Source organism: Mus caroli, chromosome 12 (assembly GCF_900094665.2).
Source record: "Mus caroli chromosome 12, CAROLI_EIJ_v1.1, whole genome shotgun sequence".
In the NCBI taxonomy this organism is placed as follows: Eukaryota; Metazoa; Chordata; class Mammalia; order Rodentia; family Muridae; genus Mus; species Mus caroli.
In genome coordinates, this window is record NC_034581.1 from 67,925,433 (window position 1) to 67,942,108 (window position 16,676).

Below are 16,676 nucleotides of genomic sequence, written 5' to 3' on the forward strand. Positions count from 1 at the left end.
CTCACATCCTCTGTCCTCAGGACGGTGTGCTATATGCTAAGGTGTCAGTGCTCACATCCTCTGTCCTCAGGACGGTGTGCTATATGCTAAGGTGTTAGTGCTCACATGAGAATTTATTTGTGGTTAAGAAAAAGAAGCTTTAACAGTGAGATTTCTTTGTTTTCCTTGCTCAACCAGTGGGATTTTCCCCACGGTAGACTCTGTGGTTTTGTAGCTCTTAAAACACACCAGCATTCTCTAAGGGAGAAGCAGGGTTTTACATCTTTTATTATACCCGTGTATACTGAGAGGCCTTTTTTAAAAAACAGAAACATATGTTTAGTGAGTTCGTATTTCTTAAAATACACATGGCTCTTCAGACTGGAATCTATTGAAACAGGACTCCCATTTGAAAAGCAGGGTGAAGGCTTCAGCACAGAAGTGATCGAGTGATTAGCCAGAGGCTAATAGAATCCTGGGAAGAATGACAGATTGTATATGGGAAGAAATACAATCTTACGCTCATTGTAGCTTTTTTACAATTAAAGATCAAAAAAATAGAAAATTACTGGAAGCGATGGATGTCTGAAACTTTAGAGATGCAGATGGTGTTGGATGAGTCCCAGCTCATGATGCTCAGATGATAAAAGTGTTGGGTCGGAGGTCGTTGTGCGGGCCTTGTTCTGTTGCATCCGTTTTCTGAACGCACTTTTGTCTCCTTACCCCTCCTCCTCTCTCAAGATACATTTAAGGAGTTTCTAAGCCAATCTCAAAGCCTCTGCATCACATCATGTACATATAGTTAGTTCTCTGGAAAACAAACTACCGTGATGACTCTGAACCCTTGAACGAGGAGGTAAGCATCAGCCTTCCTCTGTCCCGTGCCCAGCTCGTGGTGTCTCTCCTGAGAAAGTATAACAAGCTAGAAGACATTTCTATATCCATAGACATTTCTTATAGCAGCCATAGCTAAGGGCTTGTACGCATGTCTCGGTGGCTCGTGGGGAAAAGCAGCCATGTTTCTTCTGGAGAAAAAGAGACAGTCATAAATTACAAGATACCGTGCATGTTTTCATTGCAAGTGATGTCACTTACCTGTTCTAAAATTAACTACCATAAGGACCTGCTATTTTACAAAAACAAAAACAAACAAACAAACAAACAAAAACAGTGTTGTCATGTAATTATTTCTTGTCCTGCAAGCTGACATGTGTCATTATTCTTCAGAGTTAAATTATCGCAGCATCATATCTGCAGGGCTCAGCTACTCTCCAACAGCTTGCCTGAAAAATGCACTGTTCTTAAACTGTGCATCCTCTCATCCAACTTCCTCCAGGCCTCCATTGTTCAGACTTGGCATTCACTGGTGTTCTTACTTTTTATAAGGCCAAAGAGAAAGTGGAATGTTTCCTGAAATATAAATAAGTAATAAAAGCAGTGTGCACATAGAATACACTCTTCATTCTTTAAGGGTGGTTTTTTTCATTCGCTCTTTAAAAAAAAATGTGTGTGTGTGTGTGTGTGTGTGTGTGTGTGTGAGAGAGAGAGAGAGAGAGAGAGAGAGAGAGAGAGAGAGAGAGAGAGATATCAATCTCTGGGGAAAAGATTGTTAAACTGAAGGTATGACTCCAGATCATCTGGGTTTCCAGAGAGCTGAGTAAGCTTCCCTTCTGTATTTGCCTAAATGAGTTCTATATTCCATGGCCATATTCATGATGGAAGCTTTACAGGTGTGTGTGTGTGTGTGTGTGTGTGTGTGTGTGTGTGTAGGACGGAAGAGGGGATCAGATTCCTGGAGCTGGAGCTACAGCTAGTTAAGAGCTGCCCAGCAGTTCTCGGAACCAACCACTGAGCATCTCTCCAGCACCAGAATGACCGTGTGTTTTAATAACCACGTAAGGAACAGTACCATTGTTAAATGATAGACAAGCCAGCTATTTCTCATACGCTACCAGATAAAATCCAGATACAGTGCTTCCTTTGGTTGCTAACACACACAGGGCATGGATATGAAGCTCTGGAGCCTCAGCAGGCTGTATGGAGCCGTGAATCACAGAACAACCTTATATAATCTAAAGTTCCTGTTTATTCTGCTTACATTTTATAATATGTAGCAGAGAGAGGAAGAGAACGAGGAACTTGGACTTCTGAGCGTGACCTTTCTTCCTAGTTAAAATTAAAAAACAAACAAACAAGTGATCAGTTACTAATTTTACTTGTTTTGTGGTTTTTTTTTTTTTTCCCTTGGTTTTTCAAGACAGGGTTTCTCTATGTAACCCTGGCTGTCCTGGAACTCACTTTGTAGACCAGGCTGGCCTCGAACTCAGCAATCCGCCTGCCTTTCCTCCCGAGTGCTGGGATTAAAGGCGTGCGCCACCACGCCTGGCTTTGTGTTTGTTATTAAATTAACTTTTTGTGCATAGGACAGAGGAGACAATGCAAAAGGGAGTTTTTGCAAAGCTTTATAAATGGCCTATTACAAAGTGCCGGTTCTAACAAAGGTTATATGATAAACTTGCCAATTCTTCTCTACAGAGCCATTTACCTTGCTTTCTGCTGTCTGTGTGTTTGGGATAGTTCATTGTAAGTTATCTTCTGTATGCTGCCCAAGAGCCAACAGACATATGTGTTCCTGAATAGATTACTCTTTTAATCTATTTGAATGGCTTAATTGTAATAGGAATTCTCTTTGTTCTTTTTGCAGCTATGTCATCTTATCTTTTAATTATTAAAACAGAGCTTCCTGCTGCTATTTCAGAATTTTTGCCTAGTGACCACAGTGGGTAAGAAAAAATGTTCCATTGTATCTGTCCATCCACCAGCCTGCCCATTCATAATCTATTTATTCATTCATTTGTCCATTGTGCTTTGACTAAAATCTAGTGGCCAGGGAGGGAGAGCAATATAGTGCTTAGCCTCAGGATGCTTACAGGGTTTGTGGAGTGGAGCAGTGATAGAGGAAACACTGTCCACATGTCTGCACACGTCTGCTGATGACCCACCGTATTGAGCACTGTGCTGCCAACTACAGCAGCCCCGGGCCTTGTGCTCCGTGAAGGTAAAGGCCAAGTCAAGTCTGAATTAGCTCTTAGAGCAAAGTAAAGAAGCCTCTTAGGGTATGAAGGTGGAGGAGATTAGGGGAAGCCTCAGGATCTCAACGTGAGAGTGACATGGAGTGATCTCTGCTGTCACCCTCTCAGCAAGGGATTGTGACAAAGAATATGATGGTTGCAGCCACTGTAGGAGGTTCATATTAGACAGCATAAAGAGCTATGGGTGAAGCCTTGTGTTACTTTGCCTTCCTTAATATTGTGACTAGAGCTGCACCACGCATACTGCCTTTCTCCTTTAAACAGACTCCTACACAGTATCTTCCTCGACTTAGCTCTTTTTATGGGTAAGGAACCCACATTCATTATACTTTTCTTTTTGATATCTAGAAGAAGACTTCCTTTTTTTTTCCTAGAAAAATAAGCTCGGGTTAAGCCTGTTAGTTGTCCAGTTTTCAAACCATAACAAAGGACGGCCCTGTTTCTAGACTGGAGTGTTTGGTTGGTTTTCCCCAGCAATCAAACTGATCTGGAGCGCAGGGACACTTCAGACTTGAGTTCTCAGCTTGGAGAAGTTGGCTGCCCTTGAAGAAGCAGACTAGTGCAGATGTGTGTGTAAGGAAAGTAGTTATTTTCTATCAAAACAGGAACTGTCACGATGGCATTAAAATGGGGATGGTAGCGTCCTCTATCCTCAGAAGGCATCCTTCACACGGCACTTTGTAGCTCATTAGGGTCCCACAACATGCTCCCCATTCCTGGACTTACGGTCAGCTCTACCTGGTTGTGATGAATATGTTCTATTAGATATCTGACTGCTCTAAGAAGTAGCTGTGTGAAATATACGTTTTTTGTATTTGCTGTAAAAATCTTGATGACCACGTTTGTTACTTGAATTCCAAGTTGAGAAGTGTGTGTGTGGCGCTGAGAACTCAAGGCAGTGTGAGGAAGAACAAAACAGTACGGAAATATAGTCCCACTCACTTCACACTGGCTAGCCGCCAGCATCCAACTCCTGACCAGCTAACCGGTCATGAGCCGTGCGTTTCTTTACCTGGTGCTTTGAAGGCACCAGTGAGGGCTGGGAGTGCGACTCTCACACAAGTGTTCCCCAGCATACCCAAGGTCCTGAGTTCAAGTCTCAGTACCAGAAAAAAAAAAAAAGAAAGAAAGAAACAAGCCTTTTGAAAAGGCTGGAGAAGCTCAGCAGTTAAGGGCACCAACTGCTCTTTTAGAGGACCTGGGTTCAATTCCCAGCACCCATGTGGCAGCTCGCAACTGTCTCTAGCTCCAGTTCCTGAGGGGATCCGATGCCCTCACACAGATAGACATCCATGCAGGCAAAAATAACCGTGCACATAAAATTAATTAACTAACTAATTAAGAGAAAAAGAGGTCATCAATGACCTTGTCTTTAATTAGTTGCTTCCTTAACAGAATTATTATAATGATCAGATAAGATAGCACGTGTGCACGTCTTCCAAGTGTGCAGCCCGGTGTCCGTGAGGAGAACAGGGAATCCCAGCGACAGAGATTGTATTAAAGGCAGACTTTCCTATCTTACTCAGTTTGCCAGGAAGCTCAGAGTCAACCGTGGAGAAACTGGTCATCCTAATGGTTGTCATATGTCACCGAGCTTGTTGCTTACCATTTGTCTTAGTTTTAAGTCCTGACTTCTATTAACATGTTTTAGGTAAACTTAGAAACACTTAAAGTGCTATGCAGTAGAACTGCTACTAGAACTGAGGGGTTATATCTGCTAAAACATTTTCACTCTAAATCAGTTGCCATGTCTACTGTTGTTTTCTCGTTGTTTCAAACAGTTGAAAACTCCTGTTTCACTCATACTAGTAAAACCTTTGTATAAATGTTCTCTTTCTGGCACGAGTGGGCTTTTAAAAACTTCATGCTTCAATTACTTGTCACCGATTTTCACCCACCATGTGTGAAAATTGCACACTTTTGATGACTCATATTGTTTTACATGTCCTGTATTCATTTATTTAGAGACTATATTAATTGGATACAGGGCATTAGTCTTTGAAGCCTAATCTTGTAAAGTCGGAGACAAATGTTGCAGTAATGAATATGGCTTGGGGGGCAGTTTATTTCTAGGTGAGTTGTGTGGAAGTATTTCTTCCCTGAGATTACATGATATTGATGTTTTATTTTGACATTTGGTTTACCATAAGTTTAGTTAAGATCTTTTATTTTCTGGGTTGTCTGTGGGTATGAATACCTTCATGAACTATGACCCTTTATAAAGATGCTATCAAATCACTTTGTGTTCATATATCCTAATTTCTAAAAGTTACTATTGGAAGTCTAAATCAGTAATACTTGTATCAAGCTCTTATGATACATCCATGTTTTTCCCAGAATAACTTGTATTTTTTAAATCTTTAGCTGTTAAAAGTCGGGAGCTCTCTGTTAACATTTAATGGTCTTGTCAGGGGACTATGATTGACACAATTAAGTTGTCTTGCATTTGAGTTACATAATTGATATGGGATGTGAGCACGGTCCTAATTGAGAACATACGATACTCTTGTTCCATTCTATTCAAGAATGAAATTAAAGCAACTTATAAATAAATCTGGTTTTCATTGAAAAATGGAAAAAACATCTGCGTGCCAAGCATGTGCAATACAGCTAAGGATTTATACTCTGTGTTTCATAGTTGGAGCATTTTTATCATATAGGATTAAATCCACAGATCAAACAAGTTTTCTAGGAAATATAAAACCTTTGACTCTAATTCTTTTGGCTCATAGAGAATGTATACTAGGTCACAGTAGGAAAACAGGAGTTTGGTTAGATAATTCTTTTTTTCTCTCTCTTAGAAAAAAAATTACGTGCAATAAATTATCCTAAAACCTTGGTTTGTAAAATAAATGTATTTAATATGTACTTTTTAAGACTGCTTATTGCTGATTTGTATTCTCTGGGTTTAGGCTTAATCTTATTTGTTCTTTGGACAATCTCCATTGGCAAATGCAGTGCAATTGTCTGGGGCCTGCAAGTGAAATGTGAACTCACTCCCCATATCTTACTATGTAGCCTTTATTGATAATGGATGAATGATAAAGAAATCATTGTCTTAACGATTGATTTTATTAACATCAATCAACAAGTATAAGAAAGGACTCACAATAACCAGTATCCAGGTCTAGACAAACTGTTTTAAAACAAAATCCTTTTCTTGTTAAGATTTTAAGTTTAGTCCTGAAGAGAAAGTGAAACATGAGCTTAAAATAGATGAAGGATCATCTGGAAAAACAAAAAACAAAAAAACAAAACAAAAAATGCCATGAACTCAGACTTGCAGCTGGGACTGCAAGTTTTCTCATTGCTGCTGTGGAGAACATGGTGACGATGCTGGACAGAGTGACCTCTGAGCCCCCTCCAGCCCAAGCATTCCCTAGCTCTGCAAGTTTGATGCCTCCACACCCTATAGTTAGGGCTGTGTCAGTCTCCTCTCTAACAGATATGCACGGACTGCATTTTCTGCACCCACATTCAGCCACAACTCAGGATATCAAAGTGTTCCTTTAATCCTGTGCAAGGGAAAAGCTGTGGTCCTATAGCTTAACACACACCCTTTACTACAACTCTACTTTCCTGGTAGTTCTCTCTCTCTCTCTCTCTCTCTCTCTCTCTCTCTCTCTCTCTCTCTCTCTCTCTCAAAAAGTCAAGTTGGTTTGTAACCATTTTTTCTTTTTTCTTTCCTTCCTTTCTTCTTTCTTTCTTTCTTTCTTTCTTTTTTTTTTTTTTTTTATTAGAACACTGATCGTGAGCGGCACCCTCTTAACAGATATTCAGTATACAATGCAGTGTTGTTATCCAGCAGGAACAGCAGTGCTAACAGATGGAATCTGCTCCCCTACTCCCTCGGGGCCATTTTCTACTGGCACTGCAACTGTCTGGGTCTGATACTGGGTCCCAGAAGGAAAGATGTTTCAGACAGAGCCCCGGGCTCGCTGCCAGTTTCAGAGTTTAGTTACCAGGTGTTTCTTGGGAAGGGCTATTGTGAAGTTCCTCTTTGGTTTTTTTATTCAAGAGTAACTAGAAGATGAACGTGCTGAGTGTCAGTTTGTGTTTATTCTATGGTTGCTTTCATAGTGCTTCCTGCATCCCAGCCACTGAGGGGCACGTACAGGTGCAGCTAGAAAGCACAGCATCAGCCCTGCAGAGCAGAAATGCATGTGCATCTGGCAGCACATTTGCAAAGGACAGGAGTTGGAGCAAAGGACTCTCGAGGAGGGTGTCACTACCCAGTAGTAGTGAGCAAAGGTCTATCAAAAGGGTGTCATCACAAGCCAGAGTGTAATGATCTGCACTGAACAGTGAAGGCCACGCGTGCTAGAAGCCAGCTCGTAAACCCAGGCAAGGGCAGTGGGACACTGGCTACCTGGTAAGAGTGTAAGAGGATAGTTTATCACAGGGTAGGGTTAAGTTGAAAGCATCTACCAAACACCATAGGAATCCCCATTGATCGTTGATGGTTCCCAGACCTGCTCTAGCCTGGGTTTTCTTTCTTTCATTTTTTTGTTTTCCCAGACAGGGTTTCTCTGTGTTAGTTCTGGCCATCCTGAAACTTACCCTGTAGACCAGGCTGTCCTCAAACTCAGGTATTCCCCTGCCTCTGCCTCCCAAGTAGTTGGATTAAAGGCCAACATCACGACCACCCAGCTGGGTTTTATTGTCTTACATTGTTACAATTGTGCTTATATTTAATATGTTTTGCTGATCTTCTTTGTTAATTACTATACTTTCATTGTGCTGGTTACATATTGCCATCCTTTTTCCAGAGAGTACTGATTGGACAATAACATAGTAATACATGTTGGACCAAGTATACCACATCCTTGATTATTTTACTAACTTAATTTCAGTAATCTCAGGATAGATATATTTAACTAGCAACTGTTATTAGATTTTTCTTCCTATAGATTTGCTAGTTCATGTACTTCTATCATGAATTGTTTGTCTTTCATGTGTGCGTGTATTAAGGTCTTGGGGAATTAACTTTAACTTTAAAATGTTTATATAGCTGTACTAAATTAAAATTATATATGTACCCATATATTACAACCATGTAGTAGTAGCCATTCTAGATATATCCTTCTGACTTCAAATATATATATTTATGTTATTAAAAATAATAAATATATTATATTATATATTTGGCATATACAATATGCTTTGTATTTCTTATATAAATATGTATTTATTATAACATATTAAATAATATTTTGTATATATTATACATATACATAAATATAGATGTATTATATATATCTTTTTATATACATTGCATAAACATAAAATATGTATTGTATAATAAGTAAATTAAATTTAAATATGTTATTATTAAATATATGTTGAGAGTGTTACTTTTTCCTCTCTACTGAAATTTGTCTTTCATTCATTTTGTGTATGAATGTGTGTGTACACAAGAGTGTGAATGTACACATGTTGTATGCACATGTGTGTGGAGAGAGAGGACAGCCTAGGGTGTTGCTTCTTAGGTGCTATTCAGCATTCAGCTCATTTTCTTTTTAAGACAGGGTCTTTCACTGTGTTCACACTTGGTAGTGAGGCTGATCTGGCCGGCAGGCCTGCCTCTAGATCCCCAGAGCATGCTGTGTCTGTGCCAAGTGCCCAGCTTTTTTTTTTTTTTTTTTTTTTTTTTTTTTAAGGTGGGTTCTGTGGATGCGATTCCTCAAGCTTGCAATGCAGGCAATCTACTGACAGACCCAGCCCCATGTTCCTGCTCTGTTAGCAAACACATGAGCACGCTACTAACCAACCATTCTTACTCAGTGTTCTCAAAGCTGTTAGAGAAAAGGTTAGCACTTTGGAGAAATGTAGAGCGGTACGACGAGGGAAATGACTCCTTGCTTGGTTTATCACCCAGAAACAATGAAGTTCCTGTCCTATCTTAATAATATCTGTCTTTTTCTCCGAACAGTGTCAGACTACAAACACACTTCATATCCATTCTTTCGGAGTTGTGCTATTAAATAATTTGCTTGCATCCAGTTTTCATAATTTTCTCAAGTTTCCTTATTTTAAATGTTCTCAATAAATACCACTTTATAAAAGTCTCTGTTCCTATTGCTGATGTTTTTGTTGCTCATGGTATTTTATAAGTCTTATAGGGCAAAATTATTTGAAGGCTCTTAGCATCATTGCCAGTTGCTTTCCATGTAAGAATTAGTGTGGTTTTAGCTTTCAGCCATGTTTGGCATACCTCAGTACTCCTCACAATAGGAGTTACCTCATTTTTTAAGTATTTGTTATTTTGGTAATTGAAAAAATGGCATCTCATTGGGCACTTTTGTATGTTTGTTTTGGTTTAGGTGTTGTTTGGAGACAAGGTCTCACTATGTAGTCCAGACCAGCCTCACACTGTTGATCTTGCCTTTGTGCTGAGCTATAGACTTATAACAATACTATTTTAATACACTCCCTAAGTTCATACCTGTTATTAATAGTGTAAGGGTTTCCTAACAACATTTAACAAAAAAGTGGGGTTTTCTTTTTAATGGATGATCCCTCCCTCTTTCCCTTTTTTCTTCTCCCTCTCTCCCTTTTCTTTTTTTTTTAAGCTCTCTCTCCCTTTTCTTTCCCTTTCTCTTTCTCTCCCCACTTCCTCCCCCCCGCCCCCTCCCGCCTTCTCTGTATGTGTGTTAGAACAGACATGAATGAGTCCTGTGTCCTATGCCTAACAGTGTTTTTCCGACAGGTCTTGGTATCTTGATGGACAGATGCTGCTGATCATCATCTGTGTAGGCATCGTGTTTCCTCTCTCACTGCTTCCCAAGATAGGTGAGTCTACAGAGTGAGGGGCTAAAACCTCACACCACCATGTATTTAAAATAGTGCTGTGAGTCCTTTTAAATTTGGCCCATTTTTTGGTTGCTCCATCCTCAGCCCTGCCTAGCTAACTAAATGTGTATGACTTGGCTTACGGCAGCATTCTGTCTGCCCCGCTAAAATGAAGTCCTTACAGCAGACCATTGAGGAGCAAGGCTTCCCATGCATTGCACTGCTCATGGTAAGCCAGTTCCTGTTCTGCTGTGCAGAGCTACATAATGATCTGTGACAGACGGGCCCTAGGCCCAGATACCAAGCTGCAGTAGAAAACATGCCCAAGATGCATGGCTCTGTTTGTAAGTCGGGATCACTTGCCTTATAAATTGCTTTTTATTTTATTGGTATTTTACAGGCTTTCTTGGCTACACAAGCAGTCTATCATTTTTCTTTATGGTGTTCTTTGCTCTTGTGGTAAGTTTAAAATATAAAGCATTGCTCATTTCATCTCAAAACGCAACTGTGTTAGTGACTGACGTTTCTAGCAGCTTTGCACTCAGAACCATAGCCGACTTCATATCATTAGCAGCACTGTTTTTTTTTTTAACATAAAAGTAATTTCAGTCACAGGATTATTCATTTTGTCTATTTTAAAGAAGCTTAAAACAAATTTAGTATCTTGTAGTTGGTCAGAGAAGGACATACAGAACTTGCTAGGACTCTAGGTAGAATAGAGACAGCTGTAGCAGCACTCTGTGGAGCAGTGGGCTCTGCTCTGTCAATCAGCTAACAGAGCGTCCTGATACCTTATTTCACTGATGAAATTATAGTTTTATAGTTTGAGACTTGGTTGGAAAGCTCTAAGGAGAACTGGGATATGAACGCAATCCTATCCACCCTGCTTATTCAGTGTAAAATGTTCCCATAAAGATAATATTGGAAATTAATATTTTTCTTCATATGCAGAAAATATATTTTAATTATCAGATTTTTATTATATATCAGATGGCAGTTTTACTTCTTTTATATTTATAAAATAATTTAATATAGGCTTTTTAATTCTTCTAAGACAGATCCTTGCATATAAGATTTTAATAAACTTTTTCCTTTGCACTGTATTTTATTCCATATTAAGTATATAAATGTCAAACCTTACATAGAATAAAATATTTTTAATTTTCCAGGAATATGTATATCCCAAGTAACCTTTTTCTGAGCACACAACTTGCAGCCACCTACTACTACGTTTATGTGCACACAGAGTCACACACACACACAGCCATACAGACATGCAACCACTTACCCACTCTGTATGAAGACATCAGGCATATTTGCATCACATCCGTCTTTGGTTAAATCATCTTCTGAGACACAGAATAAAGCAACTTAAAATAAGTGCAAGTAGCCCTGATTTCACTCTTCATAAACATTTATATTGTAAGGAATTTGTTAAGGCTGAAATATTTAACAGCGCTTGGTCATTTTTTAATTTATCTACATTAAAATTATCCCTCTACCCACCCCAATTGTCATTCAAGTAATGACAAGTTAGCATATAATTTTTAGGTTCTATACTATAAAGAGAAACAGTAGGTATTTTCATCACAAGGTAGTAGATGAAAAGCATCCATGTGGTTAGATATACATAGAATGTATGAGTCTTAATTGCCTGTAGATAACATACTGAATTTTGCCCTGGCGCTTAATCGACAAGGCAAGCATTTCATAGGTAGAAGTAATTCCGTTTTCACAGTCAATAGCTTAACACAGGTGGAGTGCATTGATGCAATATGTCTATTGCAGTGTTTTGTTTCTGCTGCAGCAGATACTCTTTAATTCAATGCAGGTTTCTGCTGCAGGGGTCACATGGAAATAATTCTCCCATATTAATCCTGATGCTCCACAAATCATCTACTTGAATTTCTACCTGTGAGAAGAGTTGAAATTTAGACTCTAGCAAGACCATGAAGTTTATACTTTTTTAATGCTGTTTTTTATTGCCATGTTTATTAGAGATTCTATTTCTATTTTTGTTTTTGTCTTTTTTTTGTTTTCTGAGACAGGGTTTTACTGTGTAACCCTGGCTGCCCATGAGCTTACTGTGTAGACCAGACAGGCCTGGAATTCACAGAAATGTATCTGCCCATGCCTCTGTCCCCTTAGGGCTGGCATTCAAGCTGTTTTCTACCATGCCCAGCTAACTGACTCTTTAAAAAACACATACCAGTTTTTAAAACGTGAGACTCCGGCAATTCTCTCCCGTCCTGTGGTTGGGTCCTAGCCCATTCCTTACCTGTCTCAGCATCTCTGCCCATTGTTTACTTTGAGACTGTGTATGCATAAGTCTATTATATTTATATTATAGTTTTATAGAATCGATCCAGAAAACGTTGTCTTAATTGTTCTCATGAAGCATTGCAGACCAGAGTGTCTCTACTAGCTGTTCTTCCAGGTCCTGATTGTCATTAAAAATTTAGCATAAATTTTCCTTTGAGAGTATCTACATTTAAACATGTTTCAATTTGCCAGTGGCTCAAAGTGACAGTAAGAGATGCCTTCATCCCGTATTTTTCTAACCTACCTTCTTGTCACTGGCATTGAGAGAGTTGGGGTGAGTTGCTGAGATCTCTATAAAGGAACATGGGAGGAAGTAAGCTGGGAGCTGCCCTGCAGAAGTGGAAGGGCCTTTTGTGCAAGGGCATTAAGTATTTTTAGTGCCTACGGTGATTTCTCTCCTTCTCTCTCCATCCCCCAGAGTGCCTTTCTTACCCAGTCTGTCTTTAGCGCCAAGCAAGGACTCCCTGTGACTCTCCTCTCTCTTGTGCTTGGGTCTCTGCCCACTCCTCACCTGTCTGCATCTCTCTCCACCCCAATCCACCATGCAGGTTTGAAGTTGGGATGACCCACAGGAATTAGCTGTAATAATGGAATTTATGTTAGTGTAAAACTAAGTTGCCAATAATTTTTTCCTAATCAATGAACTAGGCTATATTGTATCTTGAAGGATTTTGACTTGGCATTCAAGGCCTGGTACTCAGGAGTCTCAGGAAGCCAGGAGGCTCTGTTGCTGTCAGAGGCTGCTCCCTGCCACCCCACTCCACCCACCCAATAAGAGGGAAACAGGAGACATTGAATTTGCAGTGGCATCAGTAGGGCTGAACCCTGCTTTTCCAGCTACCTTCATCCTCACCCTACACTCCATCTCTCTTTTAAGACAAAACAAAACCTAAATAAAACCAAACCAAACAAACAAAAAAACCAACTTTTCAGGAAAAGAAAAGATAATGAGATTCTTGGTTCTTGTTTTGTTCTTGTCTCTTGATAAATTGATGGTTGGAGTTGGTTTTATTTTGAAAACTTACCTGGAAATGCCCAGTTTGTCCCCTAGACACCCCACCCCCTTTGAGGTTAGATTTTAAATTAAAAGTGACTCTTGGGTTCTCTCATTAACTTAATCCTAAAAGGGTGTGTTTTCTTTAGATTTATCACTGTATAAAATTTTGATTGAATTTGTTAAAATCCCAAACTAGGTAAGTTCCAAATAGGAATAGTATTTACTTACTGGTCTCCGCAAAGACAAATGCTTCCTTTCTTCTCTCTGCCCCTTTGTATGCTGGGATTTAGCCTGGAGCAAACATTTGCAGAGTAATTATGTGCCTGCAACAGGGCTACAATGGCAGTGTTGACACAGCCACAACTGGGGCTGCAGGAACAGGACGGCCACAGTTAAGAGAGTCAAATCCTGAAGCATGCCCATTGATGGTTCTGGGAAACAGCATCCCTCTGGATTGCTTTATTTCTGCCAGCTGGAGTTCCCTAGCTCTGCACCCGAGTTCTGGCCAGCTTTCTCCACACTCACCAATAGCACAAATGTGAAAAACTGAAGAGGTGAAAGTATGTGTTCATCAGGAATGCCAGCAAACACACTGAGAATTAAAGTCTCCCCCCACTTCTGCCTCTCTTCTGCTCTGTCTGCCACTGATGCTAATAGATAATCTTTGCAGTTATTATTGAAAGCGTGCTTCCTCTTTGAGTTGCACTTTAAAAACAGAACCAGTGTACTGTTGGAGTTTTGAAAATTGACACAAGAGTCTTTAATGAGCAGGATTCCCCACTGATCAGATGTAAAGCACTCCTGTCATGCTGGGCCCTCCCCTCCGCCCAGTGACCATGTTAAAGGGTGACCCCATTCTAGCTGGGAAAATCGGAGCATCAAGGAAACTTCTGTTTGGCTTTATTGAAAGCATCAACTTGTGATGAATTTTACTACAGATCATCTAAGTGCTGGTTGCATTTACTTTTACAGGTAGTAATTAAAAAATGGGCCGTTCCTTGTCCTGTGACCTTAAATTGCATCAATGAAGTCTTTCAGGTAATAATTTTTAGCTGTTTTTATTTTTAATTTTTCAACTAAAAAAAAAGAAATTGAAGGTAAATGAGTATTTTACTGATTGGTGAAAGGTAACAGTTACGTAACACTTTAGACCTTTTCTTTGAAGTAATTTGATTTGAAATTCTAGTAGTAATAAATTCATCATATTTGTTGATGTATTCTGACTTTTAATACCTATTGGTTTTTCTTTTCCCCTCAATACTCTTAAACAGATTTCAAACGCAACAGATGACTGTAAACCAAAGCTCTTTCATTTCTCCAAAGAGGTGTGTAAGTTATTAACAGATACTTTTGGTTGATTTTTCACATTTCAAGTTTTAAGAGATTTGTGTTACAGGGTCTCTTAGGTCTTTGTACCTGTAACTAATTAATTTTCATGAAAGTGCTAAGTATAGGATTGCCTACCAGAAGAATAATATTATTTAACACAGGGTGGCCCATTATGAAACAGCCACCTTTTTCTTTTCTTTCTTTTGGCATGCTTTTAAATGGAGCCTGTTTTAAATGGGCCTTTGCCTAAAAGAACAGATTTACCAAATGTCTGGTCTGGCCAGTAAGGTCCTCTGTGGATATGGCTTTCCTGTTGCGCTCTGGACTTGTAAAGCTAAATCGCCAATTACATCAAAAACTCCTCCCTGGTGAGTAGGACTTTGGTCTCTAGCTAAACAGCCTCATCAATGGGCCAGCATTTGAGTACTGCCAGTATACCTTCTGAGCAGAACTCCAGGGGAATTTATGATGTTCACAGCAGAGACCAGAAACCCAAGTCGCATGCCCACTCTTAAGAGAGCTGTAGGATCTAGAAAGTGCCTGGAAGAATCCCTGAACACAAGCAGGCAAACAGGGGCTCCCTGCTTTGCTCTCATGGAAAAGGCGGAGCCTTCCTGTTTCTGGGAGTCTCTTCCTCTCGACTTTGTTTTTCTACTGAAATGTTGTTTTGTAGGTCCCAGACGCCAGACTCTCCTCTCCTCGCTGCACAGCTTTGTTAGTATAGAATGTTAATGTGGTTTGTTCTCTGTACAAAACTTTCCCTTTTATCTCCAGTTTATACTAAGAAATGTCTTCCCAAGCCTTGCGAGGGAGGTCACCACATCTTTCACACGGCGAAGACCTCCATGGGCCTTAAAGATCAGGGCAGGGTAGTTGACAGGCCAGGAAACTGAGCAGTTTATGATTCAGAGAACGTATCTTAAGCTCTCATTCCCCTAATACAGCTTCAAGAAACACAGCGTCCTAGGCACTGTATTCCAAAGTAGGCCTGCCTTCATCTGGAGCTTCTTTTGGTGAAGAGCCCAACACTAGCTCAGGAGAAATATTTTTAGACCAGAAAAGAGAAAATAAATCATTACCATCCATTTGTTAAAGACAGTTCTTTAATTTAGAGGGTAATAGCGTTTGGCTTGCTAGTTTTCTCTGGCTCTTGTTAAGTATTCTAATAATAATTTTTAAAGAAACCTTAGGCTTATATATTACATGAGATCCTAAGGAGTTTTTCGGGTCTAGAATTAATGATCTTTGTGCTCATTAAGAAAGATCTTGGTCATGGATTCTGGCAGTACAAAGATGTGGCTTCTATTTGGAGTACTTACTTGCATCGAGTAAGTAAAGGCAGATTTGAAAGCATTAGCACTATTGCTGCTTGGTTAATGAGATGTATTAAATCGTGCATACCTTAAGAACAACTGGAATTATAATAAAAATTATTTTAAATGTAGCTCTTTATATATTACCTAAATTAGTTTTATCTTATCCAAATAATGTAGAAAGTGGTCATTGTAATAAAGCAACCTGATTTGAGAGGCCAGCCAGAAAATGTGGTTAGAATCGGCAAGCCACCTATAAGCTATAGTAGTTGCTGGTGACTGCAGATCCTCTTCTCTCCTCTCTCTCTCTCTCTCTCTCTCTCTCTCTCTCTCTTTTTCTCTTTCTGTCTGTCGTATGAAGAGATCATTTACAAAAGATGGCACAGATTTGACTAAGTTGTTTTTTAAAAAGAGCTTTATTGTTGTGCTGGCAATGGCTCAGCTGTATGAGTGTCTGCGGCAAGCCTGACTCCTTAGTCACCCTCTGACCTCTGCAAGGGCTAACTAAATAACAATGTAATTAAAACAAGAAGAACTGAGGTTATTATCAAATACAAATGATGTAACAGATAATAGTGTTTTGTTCTAATTTTTTTTTCAGAGCGTTTACGCCATACCAACCATGGCTTTTTCCTTTCTCTGCCATACCTCAGTATTGCCCATATACTGTGAGCTTCAAAGGTACTGTGGAACGCTGTGGCCTTCAGATCCAGTCACATTCTCACTTATGAACCCTTCCCCATTGCCCTGAATTCCAAGTGTTAGCTTACCAAAAAAAAAAAAAAAAAAAAAAAAAAAAAAAAAAAAAAAACTTAGAAACGTGGAAAATTTAAAATTCACCCAGAATATGGC

At 39.5% G+C, this 16,676-nt stretch overlaps 1 protein-coding gene across 1 annotated transcript in view; it reads left to right on the forward strand.

Annotated features, from left to right (window-relative positions):
• Window positions 1-16,676, forward strand: part of Slc38a6 (solute carrier family 38 member 6) — a 62,144-nt gene that overhangs the window by 36,729 nt on the left and 8,739 nt on the right. The window contains exons 6-11 of the mRNA XM_021179271.2: window positions 2,684-2,762; window positions 9,781-9,863; window positions 10,264-10,322; window positions 14,155-14,220; window positions 14,454-14,507; window positions 16,426-16,505. Of these exons, the coding sequence (XP_021034930.1) occupies window positions 2,684-2,762; window positions 9,781-9,863; window positions 10,264-10,322; window positions 14,155-14,220; window positions 14,454-14,507; window positions 16,426-16,505 (421 nt within the window). The remainder of the gene's footprint in view (window positions 1-2,683; window positions 2,763-9,780; window positions 9,864-10,263; window positions 10,323-14,154; window positions 14,221-14,453; window positions 14,508-16,425; window positions 16,506-16,676) is intronic.